Consider the following 14330-nt stretch of genomic DNA (forward strand, 5'->3'; position numbering starts at 1 on the left):
CTCTCTAGGCGTGTGGTTCTGGGTCGCCCTGCCCCAGCGAGACAGCAGAGCCCAGCCCAGACCAGGACAGTCCAGAGGCTGGGAGCTAGATAGCAGCAGGGCAGGGTAGGTATCGACACCTCTCCTCCTCCCCCTACTAACTCCTCCTCCTGCACCTCCCTGACCTTATCTGTTCTTCTGGTTGACTGTTGTACCTCCCACTTTCATCAATCAGGCTGATCGCTCTCTCCGTGTGCTGCATCTTTTTTTCGTCTTTTCCTCTCCTTTGATTGATTTTTTTGAGGGGTGAAAGTAGGCCGGTACAGTCCGGTATCAACAAAAGACTCAGTGCTGGTAAAACAGCTGCCTGTCAAAACCCACATTCAATGACCCATCGCAAAGTGTCTTAAAACCTGCATTCACTCTAATGACCACCAGGGGGCGACTCCTCTGGGTGTATAGAAGTCTATGAGAAAATGACTCTACTTCTCTCTTGATTTATTCCCTCAGTAAACATTGTAAACATGAGTTTATGGTCTCAATCTCTAGTTTCAAGTCTTCTTCAATACAGCATGATGTTCATTTAGTAAATGATGCTCCATTTAGAGTCAAACAGACCATAAAGCAGGGGATGCTTTAGGGCGGGGCTACCTTGTTATTGACAGGTCTCTACCAGAGACGTATACAGCGTCTCTACTTAACTCCTCCTCAGTCCAAATATGGTAACTTCTGTTCATTGGTTGCTAAAAAAACAACATGGCGACGGGCGTAATCCAAGATGGTGACAGGTGAAATCGCCTAACTCAAGGCTTCATAACAGCAGTCCACAAACCAGTGGGTGACGTCACCACGACTACGTCCACTTCTTATATACAGTCTATGTCTTTCACCTAGGTTTTAGTTGTATTCAATCAGAAAAAATGGTTGAAAAATTTAATTGAACCTCAAGTCATACACCAACTGGAAAACAGTGTTGTTAAAGCAGTAAAATACAACATGATACATCTTCTTTACACCGTCAAAGATGTTTCTACATTACAACTTAAAAGTCATAAACACACCAAAGTTGGGAGAAAGGGTTTTATGTCTATCCTTGCTGCATTTCCAAAACTGTCAAGTACACCTGCTGCTGCCAAACTTCAGATTCTGCTGCAGCTGACAGTCTGATATCTGAAGTCAAGTCAGTGGCACAAAATAGTAAAATAAGTTGTGATGTTTTTTGACGTTCAGTTTTATTCCAACAGCACAGATAGAAGGTCAAACAAGCTGCGACTTCAACTGCTGTCAACGAATATTGATGAAATTTTCTTCAAACTTCAAACCAAATAAGTTGGTATGAATTTGAAAGTTTCGTCCCCGTTCACAAACGTTTATGTGGCACTAAAACCCTTTAAATAAATAATTTTCTGTATGTGATGTCAAGTAACAGGCGTTAAAAACAATAACAATATGAAACGACTACTTTCACCCCTGGATTTCCTTATTTCTTCTCAAAGGAAGGCATGAGCTTGAGTTGTTTTTGGTTTGTCGTGTGTGACCGTGCATGTGTTGCGGGTGTTGTGTGTGTATGTGTGTTGTTTTTCTTGTGCTGTAGCTTCACCTGGAGTGTTTTAAGCATGTGGCATCATGTGTGTATTTTAAACGCCCATGGTCATCCTCATTGTGTCCCGTCTTTGTGACGCCTTTTTTTTTTTTTTTTTTTTTCCTGCTGTAAATCACGCCCCGTTCCCTGAATAGCACACATCACACTCGGGGAGCCAATAGCGTGTGACAGCCAATCAGCAAGCTGTGCACTTCAGTGAACAGGACGTCATCTGGGATTTGCCGACGTGGTGTGTGTTTGTTTGTGTGTGTGTGTGTGTGTGTGTGTGTGTGTGTGTGTGTGTGTGTGTGTGTGTGTGTGTGTGTGTGTGTGTGTGTGTGCGTGCAATATGCTGATCTTGGATGTTTAGCTCGATATAAGAAGATGATGTGTGCTGTCACTTTGTATGCATTATTTATGCGACATGAAGTAACATAACTTTTAATAATACGTGGAGGGAGACAAGGAGCTGTTATGGAAACTCGGAACTGATGATGTGTGTGTTTTCACACTTTTTTTGCACACTTAATCCGACAGGAAAACTTTCACGCTGTTTGTGGAGGCTGGACTTTTATTTTAAAGACATGTCAGCATGCAGTTTGTTTACTCAAGGAGACAGATGGAAACACGGCAATGAGGAGAGTTGGGGTGCAACAAAAGCAAAAAAGGAGCTAATATAACTGTTTTTACAGCTTATACAGATTGCCGATCGTCGATTAGCCATATCGGCCGATACACATCCTTTCTGTTTTGTTATGTTGCATCCGCTGGTGAACAAGGCTCCAAACTAACTTTTTTATTTTTCACCAACATCCTGAAAAATCATTCCAACCGCTTTGAAGTCAGTATAAACAGTTAAAAACTCAAAATGTTATACTTTAACTTTGTTATTGTCTTTCTATAGTGGTTATCTGCATAAAGACACACAATTAAATAATTGCAAAAACATCTTGTAATTAGTTTAGAATGATGTATTTATTATAATCTGCTTAGAGCAACAGGTCATAATTCCCTCTCTAATATCTTTATTAAAAGTTCTATGAAAATATTTCCCTCCAACAACTGTTTCTCACCAAAAACTACATTTTACAATATGGCATGGAACACATCATGATTATGTTATAATGCATCCCTTCGCCCAAGACTCAGATTTCTACTGAGTAGAGCTTGAACGCATCATAATGCAACTGTATGGAACCTCCGTACATTAGCTGTTAGCTCCGGTGTTGCTAACGTTACTATCTCTCCTGCTGATTTCAACATGAATTTGACTTAAAAGCATCAATATTGATCTCCTGATGACGTATTGTAAACTGTATTTCCCTCTATGATGACTACGCTCTAGAAGGCAGACATTTTGGTCCCTTCTTCCCCACCTGGCGTCCTCACAGCTCCTCCAGCGTGGCTCCTTAATGATGGCTGCTGGAGAGAAATGTAATGGGTTTGTTTTCATCAGCTAATACCGGGGCGCCAAGATTAATGACCGCCCCGGCATAATTGGCATTAATTAAAAGACCCAAGAGTCCTTCCCCACTCCAGGAGAGGAGGAGGAGGAGGAGGAGGAGGAGGAGGGGTGTCTGCTGGCCTCCTTCCTCACAAGCAGACAGTCTGAAGGCCGCGGGGCAGCAGGTGGATGTGGGCCTGAAGTGGGAGGATGGAGTGTAGAGTCCTGAGTGCGGTGGGGGTGGTGGGGTGGGGGGGTTCTGGCTACAGACTGGATGTTATGGCCAGAAGCAGCGAGTTCTCCTCCTTCTGTGGTCGGTGGACTGCTTTGGTCCTGGTCCAATGAAGCTGCTCCCAGATGGTGTTTACTTGCTCAATCACATCGACTTCAGACAACTCCCCACACACACACACACACACACACACACACACACACACACACACACACACACACACACACACACACACACACACACCTGTGCAGAAAGGGCCCAGTTATTCCCCAGTCGAGCACACCTGTGATCGATACTGTCGCCACCTGTGCTCATATCGGAGCCAAACATACATGAGAGAGCGTTTGCCGCCTGTCCCTCCCCCTCTCCTCCCCCGCCTCCCGCTGTGTGGCTCAGACGGACATGTGTTCAGGCTACTGGGAGTGTAAGTGTTTTTTTTTTTTTTTTTTTTTTTTTCTGGGGTGATCTCATCATGTCCAGCGAACGCTCCCGAGCCTCAGCCGTGAAATGGCCTGCTTCCACGGTTCACTGAGCAATCTCACATCCCCCCACCCACCCACCCACCCACCACTCTGCCCAGGGCCTACACACACACACACACACACACACACACACACACACACACACACACACACACACACATATATATAAATGTCCACACGTGCCCCAGTCAGGACACATATTTCGGCCTTCAGGCGTGGTGCTACGGCGGCACATCGCTCATCCCTCCTCCCCTCCTCGCCTCGGCTTTACGGCGCTGAAGCTGGTTAGATGATGCAGGATGACACTGCCGGGCTGTGTGTGTGTGTGTGTGTGTGTGTGTGTGTGTGTGTGTGTGTGTGTGTGTGTGTGTGTGTGTGTGTGTGTGTGTGTGTGTGTGCTGGCTGTCACTGCTCGTCTCAGCCTCTTCGTCACCTCTCTCAGCGCTGATGGCAGCTCCTTTCTGCTGACTGTCTGTCCTCGGCGTTTCCACCCAAACTTTAAACCCTTTTCACTGCTCAGCTGACGGCCGATGCAGATTATGAAACAGGTGGTGAGACTTTTTGAACAAGAAGCAGCTTCTGTCCTCCCTTTTCCACCAGATATCTGTATTCTAGCTTTATTTGTGCAAATGTAAACACAGCATTGAATTGATTGTGTGTCTTTTGGAGACAGCCACCCAATAGACAGCTATAGATATTATGAACTTAGCAACTTTAACAGCCATTATTATTTCATTATTGATAAATCTGCGGCTTTTCTCAGTTAATCAATGAATTGTTTTTTGTCCAAAAAGTGTCCGAAAATAGAGGAAAAATTGCCCACAAAGTGATTGAAATTTCTTGTTTTTTCCAACCAACAGAAGAAAACAAAAATACATTTAATTAACTGTTATATATTTCATAAGCTGGAACCAGTTTGGTGTTTCATATTTAGAAAAAACAACAACAAAAAAATCTAAATGATTGGAATAAATTATTATTAAATTGAATTAATTTTCTGACGATGGACCAATCAATTAATCAACAGACCCTCGCCTGCCCCTCTGAACTCACATTCAGGAAGTGTAGTCGAACCACTCAGGATGATCTTTAGGTTTTCTGCTCTGGATTCTTGATTTATTTGTGCAAATTCAATAACAGAATTGATTTTATCCTTTATCTTTTGGCCACAACCAACCAAAACACAGATATAGATGTGTTGACATTAACTTTAACGATGCTGCAACCAGCCATATTTAGTCATTATTGATAAATCTGACACTTATTTCCTCGTTTAATCAATTAATTGTTTTGTCAATAAAATGTCGGAAAATAGTTGAAAAGTAACCATAAAGGGACATATTATCTTAAACAATTGTAAAATATGTTATAATCTCAATGTGAGATATATAATATATATATAATATATATATATATATATATATATATATATATAAAAGAAAGATTTGTGAACGACTGACCGTCCAAAAAACAAAGATATTAATTTACTATCCTACATTTGAGAAGATGGAACCATTTTGGTGAAAACGTGACAAACGATTATCAATATGTTTAAAAAATAAATAAATAATTATGAATCAATACATTTCTGATCAATTAATCCACTTTTCACCTGTTTATCTTGACTCTAGATTCAGGAAATTGAGTCAAACAATTCAGGATAATCTTTCTAATCTAAGTTTTTAGCTTAAGTTCTCACATAGACGTTATTTCATGTTGCGTAACTGAACTGGAGGACAGAAACTGTTGCATCTTATGACAATTGCAAAACCATGACATCATTTGTTTTCCTCTTGAAGAGAATGTAACACCTTCACACATCGCTCACCTGACTCTGTGATCGTCGGGTACCGTTTCTGTCCTCGGCTACTGGTAGAGAGAGAAAACCTCCCAGTCTAAAAAAGGCCTCCAATCAGGCTGTCTGCGTGGCAGATTGAGAGGCTGGCTGTAATTATGTGTACAATAATAACGGGGCCAAACTGTGAGTGACTGCAGGGGCCGCTCCATCACCTGTCCACTGAAAAACACAAGACCTGATGACGCACGACTGGTCTTTAAAGGCGTTTTTTTACCTCTGATTCATACTGGTCCTGGTGGGAGCACTGGAGTGGGAGGGGATATGTAGGAAACACACACATATAAGAAAAGGATTTTAGGTGTGAGAGAGGGGTGAGTTAGTCAGAGAGAGGAGAGAGAAATATGACTGGACGTCTCATCTAGAGCGGTGCACTACTGCCACCTGGTGGTGAGTTCAGGTACATCAGGTTTTTGCAGATTCCATCAGACTTGTCGGGGCTTGTAGGTGAAAAAACCTGCAGTTCAGCCGTTTGAGAGAATGAATCAGAAGCAGGAACTCCGGGTCCTCCCTGAATGATTATGTAACATTTAAACAAATCAAACCGTGTTTTTATGAAAGCTGATTTGTGTTTTTTGTCATCTCTCTCGTGCACAGAAGAGGAAGGACCCTCTCTACGCCCAGATCAACAAAGGGAAGAAATAAAGAGACACACAGGAAGACCAGACCAGACCAGACCAGCACCGAGAGACCAGGAGGAGAACCCTCATCTATGTGTGTGTGTGTGTGTGTGTGTGTGTGTGTGTGTGTGTGTGTGTGTCACATCTCCCTGCCTGGCCAAACCCTTCTTCTTCTCCTCTGCCGGCTAACAACCTCCCAGGAGGAGCCTTCTCCTCCTCCTCCTCCTCCTCCTCCTCCTCCTCCTGAGAGGAGAGAGTCCATTCTCTCCAGGCAGGAGGGATATCAATCACCTGAGACGGATCCAGTTCTCCCTCCACGGCGCTGTCTCCTTCCTCCTCCTCCTCCTCCTTGCCTCACACCCAGCCTTACGGACATAACCTTGCTCCCTCCTTCCTCACCCTTCTCACTCCCTCTTTTCCTCTTTGCTCTCCCGCTCCTCCCTCTGCCTCCGGTGTCTGGGCCGCCATGGAGCGACTGAATCGAGCAGTGCCTCCCCGTCTCTGACAAACACACACACACACACACACACACACACAAACCACAGGACCAGGACCTGTAGCGATGGAGGTCCCCCGTAGGAGGAGCTGGACTCTTTTAAAGGAGCCAATCAGGGACAGCCTGGTACTGGGATTCTTGTCTCCCACAAAATGTCTTGTGAGTGTCTGCTGGATCGCTATGCAGAATCAGACTCTCTGGGAGCTACACACACACACACACACACACACACACACACACACACACACACACACACACACACACACACACACACACACACACACAGTCACCCTCTCTCTCTTTAAACACGCATACACGCAGTGATTTGCCAAAACCGTCTCTGGTCGCGGACAGACGGACGGACTCACACGGAGGCCAGAGGAACGTTTTTCAGGAGGAAACGGGACCCTGAGAGGGAGTCGCGTTTGCAAGTCGAGAAACAGATTCCGTGATCGAAACTGTTCATTCTCTATAGCTTTTGTACAATACCGATTAAAAAAAAAAAAAAAAAAACAACAAAAAAAACCAGAAGAAAGAAGAAATTGAAAAAAATTGAATTTTTATTTTATAAGTCAATCCAAGCCGCTGGGGTCAGCTCTATAGGAGATATAGAGTCAACAAGGCTTTAAGGCATCTGATCGTTGGTTTGCCAAACTCATTTTGTAAATAACAACAACAAGCATTCTGTCCGACGGACTCCTGCGCCATAAAATAGGAAAGCTTCAGTTATGCAAACTCTTGACGTTAACCCAAGCAATACCAACATGTGTTGTTTTTCTTTTGTTCCTTCGTTTTTCGTTGCCACCAATGATTTTGATCTTCGTGCATGGATGTTGTCGTCTTAACCTCTCTTACTAACCCTGATTCCAGCTGCACAATCTATTATTAAGCCCCGCCCCCTTACATGATTATGTCCCGAAACAGATTCTTACGTTACCTGAAAAGCCTCACACAGCTCGTGTTTCTGCACCACAAACTTACAAGTCTTGCAGTCTCACTCCTGTCCCCCATGAGTAGTCTTTAAGCCCCGCCCATCCGTCTGTCTGTTGGTCAGGTGCCAAACTGCTGCTATCTGCAGCAATCCTCTGCTACAACTACATCAACTGTGATGCCCGTGGCTCCCTATTTTATGGCCAGAGTCCTCCATGTCATCTTGACAACTCTTCTGTTTTTTTAATTTTAATTTTCTGTTTGTTCGACTATGATGTTGATTAACTTTAAAAATCTGACGACTAGAAGACGAAGAGCGAAGAAGTTGAATTTAAAAACGGGGGGTTCACGTCGCTGTTTGAGTACATAACATAACATTTCTAGACCTATTTTAACTTTACCTCAGCTAACAGTTTCTTAATGTAAATTGACACATTATTTTTATCTTTATGAATATGACAGTGGGGTTTTTAGATGATTTTTCGGTTCTCTCTTGATTTTACGTATTCCACCATGTATTACTGTTACAAATAAACACATCCCAAATGACTCATGTGTCTGTTAATGTTGTCATCTCTATGTGTGTGTGTGTGTGTGTGTGTGTGTGTGTGTGTGTGTGTGTGCGTGTGCGTGTGAAGGTGTGTCTAATGGTGTTTTCCTGGCAGAGGTTGATTTTATATTATTCATCAGAAACTCAACCAACCGATTTTTTTAAAGGGTAAGTTCACACAAAAAACAAGTTTTCTCATATCTGGCCAAAGGTTTTGGTTTTTTTAATTTTTTCAGTTTATTTTACTTTAACTAGGCCCAAAACCCATAACAGGGTTACTAACTGGTTAGTTTCTAACAAAAAAAAGAGGCATTTTACTTTTATGCAGACTGAATGAGATTCGGTGCTGCATTTCGAAGCGTTAAATCCAACCAAATGTAATGCTTTGTGTTGCAAATTACTTTTATTTAGTTTTCTGTTGGCTTTGCTGAAGTTTATTTACACATTTTAATGTATTTTGTTGAGGTAAGTTCTTTCTAAATAGTTTGATCGATGGCCTCTGTAAAGGCCGATCAAAGGAGACGATGATATGATATTAATGTGGCATCGATTCTGAATTGAAGCGTTTTCAATACTTATTTGTCTGCTTTATGGCCTGCTGTGCATCCTGTCTGAACAGCGCAATTGTTTAACTTTCAACGTTTGTTTAAATAACTGATAGACCAACATGAGTAACGTGTGAGGATGTTGTCGGTGGTTACCAGCTTAACCACATTAAGTGGGGGATCTGAGAGTCCTTCAAGAAACTTTGAGTCAAACGCTTCATTTCCTGCATTCTGGTGAATTTTTTTGCACCAATTTGTCCCTTTTTCTGCATCAGTTTGTTGTCAGGGTACTTCCTGCTTCATCAATAGTTGCTTCATCTTCTTGCAACAGTTGCTTCTGAGGTTGCACACTCCCATTACCTACTTTACAGGAAGCAAAGTTGCATTTATGAGTCGTGTTCTAGCAGTTTGTCAAAATAAAGGTCCTGTTCTTCTTGATTTTTTTAATAAACAGCAGCAGAGCGAAGGAGAGCTGGTTTTGTCAGAACTCTCAGGCGAAAAAATGTTAATCATGCCAGAGAGTTTCACTACTTCCTTTTCTCTTTCAGAAACTCCTCCTCCTCATTATCATTTTTCACCCTTTGCACAAACACATTTATCTCCGTAACATCGTCTGCAAAGCTTAAAAAAACACATGCACCTTCAGCATTTTATACAAGATTAGGATACAAAATAGTATTCATGTGTCGTGTTGAGTGTTAATGCATGTGTGTGTGTGTGTGTGTGTGTGTGTGTGTGTGTGTGTGTGTTTACATGGTAAATAGCAACCACGTTTTATGTTTGTTTTGCCCATACAAAGACTGAAAAAAAGTCCTTACAACTCCTTATATATATATAAATGTGTCATGTTTTTCTGTTTATATATATATATGTAAAAAACAAACAAAAAGGGTAAGAGGAGAAAGAGAAATACCCAAGAGTTCCCTGTGATACCTTTATGTCGGGCCAGTTATCTGATATATTAGGAGATACTCATCTGTGAGGTTTTTGCCTTCACACATATTTTGTGTAGCTGAATGTAAACTTCACAGCATTGATAAATTACATTTGACAGCAGTGTTTCGTTCCAAAGACACAACCCGTCCCAGTTCATGGATAATCCGTTAGAAATGTGACATTTCTAACGTTGTTTTAAACTTCATGTTGTTGGTTTTTAAGTCTGTTTTTGTGCTTTAATGTGACATTAATTAGATATTTTAAACCTCAAATAGACTATACATGTAAATTAAAGGTTAAATAAACTGTGAACAATCTGCAAAAGTGGATCCAACAAAGGGTAAGTCTTTCTAAAATGTGAACTGACCCTTTAAGTTTCATCTCATGTTTTAATGGTTGTTACTTTACCAATATGTATCTACTTAGACGTGACCAAGGTGCTTCATGTTAAATAATCAGGAGGCCTGATGTTTGCTCTATAAGCTCCAGACACAGCGGTCTGTGTATCTCCTTTAAACCGGTGTCTTGAAGGCCGTGTGTGTCTGTAACTGTCTCCATGTCCATATTACAAATGCCTTTCTTAAATACTTTTGTATTCTTTGTAACCAACCTGGAATGTTGACCGCTCTCCTTTTGTTTCCTTTTTCCTTCTTTGTTTACCTCCAACATTCACACAAACACACCCTGCATCTAATGATATATTACATTTACACACACACATGTATTTTAATTTAAATATTAACCACAGTAAAGATCCAACAGTTTTATAATTAAAAGGTTTCATGACAGTGACTCACATTTTGCGGGATCAAGCTGAACCACATTCCTGAAGGATGAAAAAAAGAAATCTGTTGAGAGTCTGTTTGTTGCGTTAAAGGCTCAACCCGTTTGACGAGACTGTTTTTTTTCTGTGTGTCAGTATTCCTACTCGACCTCATTCCTCAAACGATCTCCTGTGCGCGTGGACTCCAGTTGTCTCGAGCAGCTCTGTTTGGTCGCTATAAAGCTTTTTAATACAGGTGTGTTTTTAAAAGGAAGACGTGATGAGAAGCAACTAAAGGAGACTTCTTTCTCGTTTCGGTGGATATTTAAACACGCGATGGATCAGGTTTGTTGCCCTATTTAATATCCTCTAATCCTTCCTCAAAGGGATTTATTACATTATAATTATACTGTTTGTGTTTTATTTCATTTTAAGTCTGCTTACTGTAAAAAATATCATCTTAATCTTAAATAAGCTTTGTCAGTATAGAGATTAGACTGATTGTCCAGCTACTGCATTTAATTTAACATTTAAAGAGTGTGCTGAAACTACAAATCAGGTCTGTCGACTTTCTCTCAAAGCAGAGAAACTGATTCATATGCAAGTAGATTATAAACAAAAGCACCTTTTTGCTGTGAAACATGTCTTTGATTTAAATCTTCATCTTAGTGAAGCACCACGCTGTCTTTTAAATAAAGTGTTTTGTCAGACGACATCATGTGAACATTGTTCATTTTCATGACCGTAATATTTGTTGTGTTGTGCTTTCACCAGGAGGACACGTTGGACTTCAAGGCCCTGAGGGCCAAGTTCCAGGAGGACAAGCACCTCCTGACGCAGCCCAGGACCAGACCCGCCCTCCCAGAGAAACCACAGGTGGTGCCTCCCCAACAGAGCTCCCCCCACTACCTCCCTGCGGGGGCGCGCCCCTCCCTGCTCAGCTCCATCAGCCAGAGCCCGGAGGGTCGGTTGGCACTCGCCCCCAGAGTCATCTTCAAGGACGACAAGAAGGAGAGCAAAAAGCCCCTCATCCAGATCAACACCAAGGGGAAGGACAAGAGCGAGGCGAAGCTGAAGAAGGGCAAAGAGAAGATGAAGGGGAGCAAAGAGAAGCTGGACGACGGCTCGGCGGAGGTGAAGAAGGGGAAAGAGAAGATGAAGGGGAGCAAAGAGAAGCTGGACGACGGCTCGGCGGAGGTGAAGAAGAAGAACGGCAAAGACAAGAAGCTCCCGCTGCTCCCTAACGAGAGCGCTGCGGAGCTGGTGCCGGCCACGCCTCCACCTCCACCTCCAGCCACGGTGTCCAAGAAGAAGGGCTTCCTGGGCTTCATGAAGTCAATGAAGAGCAATTCCATGGAGATCCCAGCGGAGCCCATCCTGGACGCGCCCAGCTCAGACCCTCCTGGACCGGCTCCTCTAATCCCGGCACCTTCTGACTTCACTGAGCCAGCCTCCACCCCACCACATAGGGCCCTTCTTCCAAACATCCCCACCTTCTCCGACTCTCCTGCTGCGGTGGAGGTCATCCCCCCATCTCCAGACTTCATCCCACCTCCTGATTTTATTCCTGACTTCCCGGCTCTTGAACCTCCGACCCTAGAGATTGAATCTCCTCTTGAGATAGAAACTCCCTCTTTGCCCGTTTCCAGACCTGCAAGCCGGAACGAAATCATCCCCGATCCGCCCAGTACTGCCCCGACTCCTCCACCCAGTCTCCCCATCTCTCCTCCCTCTCGGGCAGCCTCCACTCCCTCTCCATCACCTCCTGAGCCCGATGAGCTTGCAGTCCAGGAGGCCATTGAAGAGGCTGTGAACATAGCGGAGGTGGAGGCTCCTCCTCCTTCTCCTTCTCCTCCTGCAGCAACAACCGACCCTGCGTCCGTCCCTCCATCTCCCAAACCGGAGCGTCCCATCTCCGCCCTCTCGTTCCTCTCCAGGGCGGAGGACATGACCCCTGTGAAGAGGACTTCTGCGTGTGACCAGAGGGTCTTCAACGCTCTGGAGAAGGCTCGCAGGAAGAGCAGGTGAACACTTTATCAGAGCAGAAACACAGTTCGTCTCTCTATTATTGCAAAAACACTAACATCTTTTTGATTCATTCTTCTGGTTTCAGCCCGCTGACCAACCCCTCCTCGAGCTACTCCATCACCCCACCTCTGGAGGAGCTTCCCCCGAGTCCCACCTACTCTCTCCCAGAGCTCCCACCCATTGACTACGCGGGGAACGCCCACCTATCGAAACCAGTTAACGGCTTTGACCCCAGTAAGTCTGGACCAATCACTGCAGAGTCCCTGTTTCTCCTCTGTGCTTCCTGCTTTCTTGTGGACTTTTATTACTTTTGGGATTTTCCTTTACTGTTATACCTTTCCTTTACATGAAGTACACAACAGTAGACCTCATCACCAGGAGATCAGGTTTGTACTGTGCATGTGAAAGGTCTCACTAGATGGGAGCAAGACACATATATGTGTCATTGTTTAGCATCTTTTTGTTTTTGTTGTGGTCATTTTGTGTCTCTTTGTGGTCTCTTTATAGTCGTTGTGAGTGTCTTTAGTGTCTCTTTGTAGTGAACTTTGTGTAGTTGCAGTCATTTTAGAGTCTTTTTTCTCTTTTTTGTTGTTTTAGTCTCTTTGTAGTCTTTTTGCTTCTTTTGTAGTTGTTTTGGTATCTTTGTAGTTAACCTTGTCTGGTTTCAGTAATTTTTGTGTCTTTTCTCTTTTTAGTTTTTTGTCTCTTTGTAGTCATTTTAAATATCTTTATAGTTGTTTTTTGATTCTTTGTAGTCATTTTGGGTCTCTTTGTGGTAATTTTTGTGTTTTTTCGTAGTTGTTTTTGTCTAGCTGTAGTCATTTTGAGGTGAACTTTGTCTTGTTACAGTCATTTTTGTGTTTCTGCCTCTTTATCATTTTGTGTCTCTTTGTGGTTGTTTTTGTCTCTTTGCAGTCATTTCTGCTATTCTTTGTGGTTGTTTTGACCTATTTTCCTTAGTCCACGTGAGTCTCTTTGTAGCAGTTTTATGTTTATTTATGGTCATTTTTGAATCTCTTCCTGGTTGGTTTGTGTGTCTCTTTGATTGACATTTTGCAGGTGAAGACCAGTGGGGCCCCGTGACACTTTGGGCCCCTGAGCCTGTGTCCATTGGTCCTGTTTAGTAATCTAACCATGGTACTGTACAGCTAGTAGTAATACAATTGTAGGGTTTCAGCTATAGAGAACATGTGGTATGTATGGTATGGTTTATGCCGGGATTTGGAGAAGCAACTTTAAAGATACTCACACACACACACACACACACACACACACACACACACACACACACACACACACACACACACACACACACGTATATCGAGAACAGGCCTGACATTCCTCTTGCTGTGCCAGAAACAACTGAGCAGCAGGGCAGAGCAGCAGAGGTATGTCAGCGATGACAGAGAGGAGGAGCAGTGACGGGAGGGAGTCCATCATTGTGACAGAGAGCTGCAGCGACAAACACGGTTTAATGTCTGTTAAAATGACAACACACCGGATGAGCAGAGAGTCTGCTGCTGAGAAACGCAGAGCTTATTAATCCTGCATGTCGGTGTATACAACCTCATGCTGTTTTTACCATTTAATCAAGTCTATTGTCACTTATCATAGGAAAGGATTGGAGATGATTCTTTATAAAACAAGTATTGTGCAAAACAAAGTGATAGTTCAGTGTGAAAACAAGATTGAACAGATATGTTTTGCATTTATAGAAAGAAAAGTAGTGTACTTTAATTATAAAGCACCTTTCTAGTGCTTCACAAGTACTTTAGCTTAAAATAAATATATGCAATTAAAGGAAAAGGAAAGTCAGTCAGTATATTTTTAAAGCGAGGTCTGCTGTGTGTTTCTTTATTAAGCCCTTCAGATTTCTCACTTCTAATTG

At 42.9% G+C, this 14330-nt stretch overlaps 1 protein-coding gene across 1 annotated transcript in view; it reads left to right on the plus strand.

The window, feature by feature from the left end:
- The window catches only part of dab1a (DAB adaptor protein 1a), a 69071-nt gene extending 62533 nt beyond the window's left edge, over positions 1-6538 (plus strand). Inside the window, 1 exon segment of the mRNA XM_054602382.1 lies at positions 6172-6538. Coding sequence (XP_054458357.1) covers positions 6172-6219 — 48 coding nt within the window. The 3' untranslated portion in view covers positions 6220-6538.
- Positions 6539-14330: the final 7792 nt, after the last annotated feature.

Source organism: Anoplopoma fimbria, chromosome 8 (assembly GCF_027596085.1).
Source record: "Anoplopoma fimbria isolate UVic2021 breed Golden Eagle Sablefish chromosome 8, Afim_UVic_2022, whole genome shotgun sequence".
NCBI classification, from domain to species: Eukaryota; Metazoa; Chordata; class Actinopteri; order Perciformes; family Anoplopomatidae; genus Anoplopoma; species Anoplopoma fimbria.